Source organism: Elgaria multicarinata, chromosome 22 (assembly GCF_023053635.1).
Source record: "Elgaria multicarinata webbii isolate HBS135686 ecotype San Diego chromosome 22, rElgMul1.1.pri, whole genome shotgun sequence".
Taxonomy (NCBI): domain Eukaryota; kingdom Metazoa; phylum Chordata; class Lepidosauria; order Squamata; family Anguidae; genus Elgaria; species Elgaria multicarinata.
In genome coordinates this window covers 2,944,908-2,953,541 of record NC_086192.1, presented here as the reverse complement: position 1 = coordinate 2,953,541, position 8,634 = coordinate 2,944,908, and the positions used below count along the sequence as shown (strand labels likewise).

The 8,634-nt window shown below is 47.5% G+C and overlaps 1 protein-coding gene across 1 annotated transcript in view; it reads right to left on the bottom strand.

Moving 5' to 3' along the window:
* Positions 1-6,604: 6,604 nt before the first annotated feature.
* ITGAE (integrin subunit alpha E) overlaps positions 6,605-8,634 on the bottom strand; it is a 36,958-nt gene continuing 34,928 nt past the window's right edge. Inside the window, exons 26-29 of the mRNA XM_063146784.1 lie at positions 8,443-8,615; positions 7,568-7,663; positions 7,269-7,379; positions 6,605-6,684 (exon numbers count right to left, since the gene is read on the bottom strand). Of these exons, the coding sequence (XP_063002854.1) occupies positions 6,628-6,684; positions 7,269-7,379; positions 7,568-7,663; positions 8,443-8,615 (437 nt within the window). The 3' untranslated portion in view covers positions 6,605-6,627. The remainder of the gene's footprint in view (positions 6,685-7,268; positions 7,380-7,567; positions 7,664-8,442; positions 8,616-8,634) is intronic.

The following is an 8,634-nucleotide window of genomic DNA, read 5'->3' as shown; positions in this document are numbered from 1 at the left end:
AACACAGAAACACACACAGAGATATACACAAGCACAGAGACACACACAAATCCACAGTATACACAAACACACAAGCATTCACACACAAATACACACAAACACAATGCCATACACAAACACACACACGTGTTCACATGCAAACCTACAAATACATACACATGTATACACAAACACACACACACACACACACAGGCATATACAAAGACACAGACACAGACACACACAGAGAGAGAGAGAAACACACACAGAGATATACACAAGCACAGAGACACACACAAATCCACAGTATACACAAACACACAAGCATTCGCCCATAAACATACAAATGCACACACAGAGAAACACAATGGCATACACACACAAACACACACAGAGACACACAATGCACAGATATACCCAAAGACATACACACACACAAGTGTTCACACACAAACTTACAAATGCATACACACATATACACAAACACACACACTCAGGCCTGGGCTAGCAATAGCTAGGGAATCCTTTTCCTTGTCACTCTTCTTCCATCACAGATCCAAGAAAAGGAAATGGCGTGGGAAACCCCCAGGGAGTGCTGCCCTGATGTTTTGGGTGGCAGCAGCAGATGCAGGGGAGAGGGCACTGGTGGGCTGCCAGAAATGGCTCAGTGGGGCGCATGCAGGACACAGGACACACTGTTTGCCACCTTGCTGTACCCACTTACCTGGGCATAAGCCCTTTTCAACTCAGGGAGGCTCACTTCTAATTACACCTGCAGAGAATTCTCCATTTGTAGCTCAATCCTGATTCCGGATCCGTAGCTAGAGCATCCCACATGTTTCACATACATCACCTACCTATAATTCTGACAACAACCCTGTAAGGTAGGTCAGTATCATCATCCCCAGTATGGTAGATGTGCGGAAGGGGGAACTGAAGTGGAGAGACAGTAGCTTTCTAAAACAGGCCAGGGCCTTTTAAGAGATCAAGCCTCAGTCACTATGGAGGCGGAGCCAATCAGCCTAAATGCAGCCAACCTCCTATTTAAGTCTTGGTCTTGCCCTGCTCCTTGTTGGGCCAAAAGGCGAATCATCCATTTATACAGATAAATGGTACATGAAAAGTGTCTTTCTTTCAGGTAACCACAGGTGTCCAGGAATGGCTGGCAGGCGCAGAGGTAGGTAGAAGGTTTGTGGTTACATGCTTGTCCACCCCTGCTGATGCTGCCTATGTGTTCATTAGAACAGGGGTGCAGAAATTCTGGCCTGCGTAGTTTCTGCATCCGGCCTGCAGAGCCTCGCCCCGTGGACGAACCCTATTATTATCTCCAAGCAGGGATGCAAGCAGCATGAATACATTGAGAGGGAGATATTAATCCAGAGAGGATATATTATTCATGGGCCTTTCTATATAGTATCAGATAAGTTCCACCGGTAGTAGAAATCTAGGCGAACGACCTGGTCTCTGAAGAGGACCAGATATAGTCCTGCTGAGAGGAAATTTGGGGACAGATAAATCCTACCAAGGAAGTTGAAACCTTCTTCGTCTCGTAAGTCATGCTCAGGGGAAATGCAGGTGGAAATGGAAAAGCTTGACGGATGCTTCTGCTTGCTCAGCAATCCTCCGAGGACCCGTTATTTCTTTCAAAGAGATAAATCATCCGAGGGGTCTGCTGCTCTGAACAGACGAGGCCTCACTCTGTCACAGGACCAGGATGTTAAATACTACTGAAAAACGCCCGTTTCATTACGACCAGGCTGTCAACTTGCCGCCCAAATGCTTCCCGTAAACCACTTCTCCAGACACGATGTCAACATTGCGATATGCTTTATTTTCTCGACGCTGTTACTGCCTCAGCTCCGTCTCCTTTCCCACTACTGAGACGCCAGGCTTGAGACTTTATTTTTTAATTTTTCTTTAATGACAAAGCTGAATTTTTATGGACAGCCAACCCACACTCTCCCTACGGCCACAATCCTGACCCACTGTGAAATTATCCGTTTGAAAAATCAGAGGAAAGTTGCAAAGTTATCACTGGTGCTAGCCATTATGTCCCTTCCACAGTTGTCTTTTGTATGTTTGTTTGCTTATTTATCACATGTCTTCATCTCACCCATTAGCCAAAAAGACCCCTGGGGGAGAGTACAGAGACAAGAATGAAAGACGCGACACAAAAGGAAAGGAGATTGGGAGGGAGGAGGAAAACGGTTTAACGGAGTTGCAAATTTTTCATTGGTGCTAGCCAATAGGCCCCTTCCACAGCTGTCTTTTGTTTGTTGCTAATCGTATTGGAAACTTGCATCACCAGAAAAGCACCGCCCGCCCCAAAGAAAGTACAGGCAAGCTTGAGGGAATGCCAAGGATTCCGGAAATACAACTAAATCTTCAGCAGAGGCGGAGGGCAGGAGACGCCCCGCAACACAGACCAATGAGGACTGAGCATGCTCAGTGCAGCCATGGAATACTGACTGACTATTGGAGAAGGAAATGGAAAACCGGGGAAGGGGCATCGGAATGGAATATTTTAAAAACGGGCATGGCTGGCACACCGCGCTGTAACATTTTGTTGTCGATCCAGTGAAGGTGCCTCCATGTGACCCACAGATACATTTTATTAACACCTTTCAATAGCTGACACGTATCAATTTCACGTTTACTGCCTCCCCTGCTGTTTACTCGTTCTCACGCCAATATGCACTTTTTTATGTGAGGTGCTTTCTCTGGGCGTGGGCGTGCCAGAGATTAAATCCATTACCTCTTGACTGGCGGTGAGCTGGTTTTGCTCCGCATTTGATTAATTCTCCCCTGCCTCCTTTACTTAACAGTGCCCGTCTGTCAGATATAGGAGAAGGCATTAAAACGCCAGGCACGCTAAAGAGCTCTGTGTAAAGATTTACAATACTGCTGTGGTTGGAGGGGGAGTGTTTGTGATGGCACAGATGCTAGCCAATAGACACAATAACGACAAAAACAAGCTAAGGATAGCTGCGTAAAGACTTCTAGATTCGGGGAGAGCAGAGGAGAGTTTGCGACGCCACAGATGTTAGCCAATAGCTATCCACATTCTCCAAACCGGGCATGATTTCGTACAATTCTAACGTGTCTCCCCTTAGCCTCCTTTTTTCCAAGCTAAACAATCCAAGCTGTTTTAACCTTCCTTCGTAGGGGAGATGCTCCAGCCCCTGGATCATTTCAGTTGCCCTTTTCTGCATTTTTCCGACCTTCCGACGACAGTGTGCGTACTGTCTGTTTATATGTTTGCATGTAAACTTCTTTTTTTTACAGTACTATGCATCATATTGTATTTTGAAGGCTTTTAATCTCTGTAAACTGCCCGGAGAGCGGTATAGAAATATAACGAATAAAAACGACATGAAATGAAATCTATCTGTCTGTCTGTCGTGGATGCCGTTTGCTGCCCTCACAAGGATGCAAACATGCAGCAGAATCATGCAAACATGCAGCAGAGCCAAGCAAACATGCAGCAGGATTATATTTTTCACTGGTATGTTTCCTGGAGTGCAATTAGATAATTTTATACTCTGGATTTAATGAGCTTCAGCAGCAGAAGTTGGTGGCTCCGAGGCCAGTGGGGCGGTGAATCCGCTCCGGGTTTTGGTCAGAACTCTAAAGGTGCTCTCCATTAAATCCGGAGTCTAAAATTACCTAATTGCACCCCTGGAATCGTGCCTGTGGAAAATATAATCCTAACAAAGCTCTGGCAAAGAAGGAACTGGATCCGGAAGTCGTGGGCGAAAGAGCTAGTTACTCAGGATGCATCACTCGGAGTGATAATTGAAGGGTTAAGGTGTTGTGGAGAAGGCGGCCCGGGGACTGTGCTGAATGAGGCAGTGTGAATTTCTCTACTTCGACAAGCATTCGGGATGTCTTAGCATTCCTTCTTCCCCAAAAAAGCTTTCATTTTCACTTTTTAAAAAATTGTTAGGTTTTTTAAATGTTCTTTTAATTCAAGGATGCACTGAGAAGGGAAACTGTGCTCTTGTCTCTGATGTCTCATTGGAGATAAGAGTGGGCTTCCCTTCCCACCCCTTGAGAAATTCAGCCTTCCTCTAGCTCCAAGAAGGGGAAGGCAGCCCCTTTCTCCATGCCCAGCGCCATGCCTCTCTATCCACAGAGAAAGAAGTCAGATGACACCAGTGGGCGGGGCTCTGGAGGTAGGGGCGTGGCTTCAGGAGGGAGAGCCCTTCCCCTGGGCTGCAATGGTTTTCCCACCCCTGTTTTAACTGAAGCTTGCATAAGATGTTCTGTATTTTTAATGTGAAGGACAGGTTATACGTTTATTAATATGCGAATGCAAAACTACTCAATCCTTTTGAGCCCTTTTAAAAACCAAGAACTGGATCCAGAGCACAAGCGTGGCTGCCAAGACGACGGAGAAGCTGGCGTTTTTCCAACGGTGTTCTCTGGAAGACAGCCGGGCTTGGGAGCAACTGATCTTTCCTTCTCAAGTTGGGCGGAAGGAAGAGTAGCAGCCATCTTGCAAAAGGAGTCACCAGAATTCTATGTATTGTATGGATGTAGCTCAGCGGTGGGGTCACGTGCTTTGTTTGCATGCAGAACGCCCCACGTTTGATCGCCGACTTCTCCAGGTAGGGCTGGAAAACTCCAGCCTAAAAAGCCGGAGAGCAGCCACTGCCAGTCAGTGCTGACAATCTTGGGCTAAATGGATGAAGGGTCTGACTCGTGATCGATGATCCCTATGCTGTTTTGGCACATTCATTACCTCCGAATTGTTGATTTTATCATAATTTCATTTGCACAATTTTTAAAAAAAATACGCATTCGAGCCTGGCACGCAAGGTTTGGGTTTGACAGTGAGGCCTGGAGCCGGTATGCTGGGAGAGATCGCTTTTCCCTGCCAGGACCTGACGCAATCCTACTAAGGGTGTGTTAAACACGCTTAGGGGAAATCATCCAGACTTTAGGCGTTCTAGGAAAAGACGGAAAAGGCTGGGAAGAGGCGGGGTGTCAGCAGTGCAGGCAAGGCGTCATGTGCTGCAAATCCGCACACCAGGCATGGCTGGAGGGCACTGAATCGCTGACGTGAGGGCGCTCCAAGTCTGGAGCCCTCGTAGGAGACGGGAGAGGCGGTTTTCCGGATGGATCAGCTGTTTCTTCCCCCTCAAATAGGTAAAGTGATGCCTCCTTTACAAACGATTTGTTGACATCCAGGATTTTGCGGGTGTTTTTTTTTTAAAATAACATTAACTATTCTTTTTCCCCCCAAAAGGAACACAGGAGGAGGAGGAAGAGGATTGTAACATCTCTCTTGCCAATCAGGCTTCATAGGTTGTTTATGAGCATTATACCCAAGAGCCCTGGGAGAAGACGTACCCGTCTGTTTTGGAAATCCCCGACGACGCATCGAATTGCAGAATTGTTTTGCCAACGTTTGCGCCCAGGGGAGTCAGGGCAAAAGGTCCCCCAAGTACATGCTAAACGGCGCAGATGTCTAATTAGCGAGAGCAATTATGGACAATTTCTGAATTACGCCTGGTACAGCATTGCCCAGGAGAGAAGGCCGCTCGCTCTTGGTTTCTGCGCTAAAAGGGAGAGCGGGATCGTCTACAGTGAACCGATAGCCTCTCCTGGGCGTTGGGCGGATTTGGGGCTTGCTGCCGGGCATTCGGTACCAAAGGCTCAGATGCCAACAAGGCGCAATAATCAGGAAATCCAAGCAGGCATATCCAATAGGCCTGGAGGACACATAAGCCAACAGTGTGATGTGGCTGCAAAAAAAGCAAATGCTATTTTGGGCTGCATTAATAGAAGTATAGCTTCCAAATCACGTGGGGTACTGGTTCCTCTCTATTCGGCATTGGTTAGGCCTCATCTAGAGTATTGCGTCCAGTTCTGGGTTCACAATTCAAGAAGGACGCAGACAAGCTGGAGCATGTTCAGAGGAGGGCATCCAGGATGATCAGGGGTCTGGAAACAAAGCCCTATGAAGAGAGACTGAAACAGCTGGGCATGTTTAGCCTGGAGAAGAGAAGATTGAGGGGAGACATGAGAGCACTCTTCAAATACTTAAAAGGTTGTCACACAGAGGAGGGCCAGGATCTCTTCTCGATCCTCCCAGAGTGCAGGACATGGAATAACAGGCTCAAGTTAAAGGAAGCCAGATTCCAGCTGGACATCAGGAAAAACTTTCTGACTGTTAGAGCAGTACGACAATGGAATCAGTTGCCTGGGGAGGTGGTGGGCTCTCCCACACTAGAGGCCTTCAAGAGGCAGCTGGACAACCAACTGTCAGGGATGCTTTAAGGTGGATTCCTTCACTGAGCAGTGGGTTGGACTCGATGGCCTTGTAGGCCCCTTCCAGATCAGCTATTCTATGAACTAAGAAGCTTTCTCTGCCCTGTGCCAACAATGTAAAACAGGGGTCGAGGAACTCAGCCTGGGGGTCAAATCCAGCCCCACTGGGGTCCTAATCCGGCCGTCTGGGATTTCTCCGGTGGTCACGCTTCCTCCCCCAGGCCCCCACCCAGGGCAGCTTACATGGGAGGTGGGAGGACAATGATAATAATAATAATAAAAAGATGTTCGACCCTCTCTTTTATTTTGCCCAGTCCAATTCTTAACACAGTCCGAAGGTTCCATTTTGCTCTCTTGCTCCACGCTTCTTTCTCAGGAATCTCCCTGCTCCTCCATCATGGCTTTGTAATTCCTTTTGAAGAAGCCGCACTGAGAACGAAAAGAGGCAAACAAAAGCGAGAGAAAGAGAGAGAAAGGCACTGGGATTTAGGAAATGCTTGCCGTTTTTGGTTTTGAATGGCCATTCCAATTGATCGATAATCGGAGAGATACAAATAGTTGACCTGTTTTATTGGAGTATCATGTTTTGTCTAAGATGCACACTTTGGATCTCTGGAATTCACTCCCCATGGAGTTGTGACTGTTCCCACTCTCTCTGCGTTGGAGACGCATCTTTTTAACCTCGTTACGGCTTTTTTAAGGCTGTTTCTAACGCGGTACTATGCTTTGATCCAATGACAGCTTTTGCCACCTACATTTTCTGTGAACCACCTCGGCTGGCTTCGGAAAGGCGGTGCAGAAAATACGCAATTCATTTTTCAGGGGTGACGCCGAGTTCGAGTTTTGTGTCTCGTCCCTATACGAAATCTCCTTGAAAGGACGTTCACAAAATTGCTCATGAGACACAGAAATGCTGTCAATAGCAAAATTCTATATAAAGATATATAGCATGCTTTTTAAAACTACACACTGCTGAATGAGAACTTGAAGCTGTGCAACTAAGGAATACTGACCTTATAAAGAAGAAAGATGATGAAAATCAGGACCATGAATCCACCGACTGAGCTCCCGACGATGACAGGGAGGAAATCAAACGTTTCCTCCTTCAGAAGAACAACCGTGATCTGTGTACAAAGAAGCAGAACGGGTCAAGAGGACGCCGCGTTTACGCAGGGAAATTGTTTCCAAAGCGGTGCAACCTTCTCCAAGCTGTCACCCATCGGATGGATTGGACTGCAACTTCCATCATCCCCAGCCAGGAATGGAGAGAGTCCCTGCTCCCCGACCCTAAGAGTCCCGCTTTCCCAGTTACCTCAGCTTTGTGGTTTTCGGTGTTCAGGCCCACATAAAGACTGCTGTTGAAAACAATTTCCCCTTGAACCAGCAAATCTGTCCTGTTTTTTAAGACCTGAAAGAAGAAAGGGAACAGGCAGTTGCTCCACTACCTATGACCACTTGGGATATCTAATTCTTAAAATGGGGGAGGACAAATATTTATTTATGTATTTATTGCATTTATATCCTGCCTTCCCCGCCCCCCCCGGCAAGGAACCCAAGGCAGCATACATAATCTTCCTCCCCAATTTCTCCTCACAACAACAACCCTGTGAGGTAGGTTGGGCTGAGAGTCTGTGACCTGCCCAAAGTCACCCAGTGGGTTTCTATGGCCAAGTGGGGACTAGAACTTGGATCTCCCAACATTCAGTCCAACACTTTAGCCACTACACCACACTGGCTCTCTTATAACAGGCCTTCGGGGGTGGGTGGGTGGGTTGCATGGATCTCTGCCCATTTTACCATCACAACAACCCTGCAAGGTGGGTTGGATTGAGAAGTAACACCCGGCTCAATGTGAGTTTCATGGCCCAATCAGGATTTGAACCCATGTCCAAGTCGGACACACTACGTGCTCTACCATGTTGTGTGAACTTCCCCACTCCCAGTCCCATCCGACCTGCCAATGGTTGGGGAGGATGGAAGCTGGAGTCTGACAACACTTGGAAGGTGACAGGTTCCTGTATGCGTGGCTTGTCTACATGGCATTACAAATTCTATGGTTCATCCTGATCAACGTCCAATTTTATCTCCCTTGTGGATTGCATCCTGGCCAGGGGAGGATTATTTTATTTTATTTATTTATTGCATTTCTGTCCCACACAATAGCCGAAGTTCTCCCGCCGCCTCTACCTGCCAGGCATTAGCTAGCGGCAACTCTGCCGTCACCGTCACGTCCTCCTTCGCGGACGACACGCTGCAATTCACGAGCTGGTATCTGACGCTTTGGCTGTTCTGAAAGAGAAAGACGGGCGGGTGGTATTTCGGATCCGGACGTAGGCAGTCCGGGAGACGATTCGCCACACCTTCACCGGAGGAGCCGTT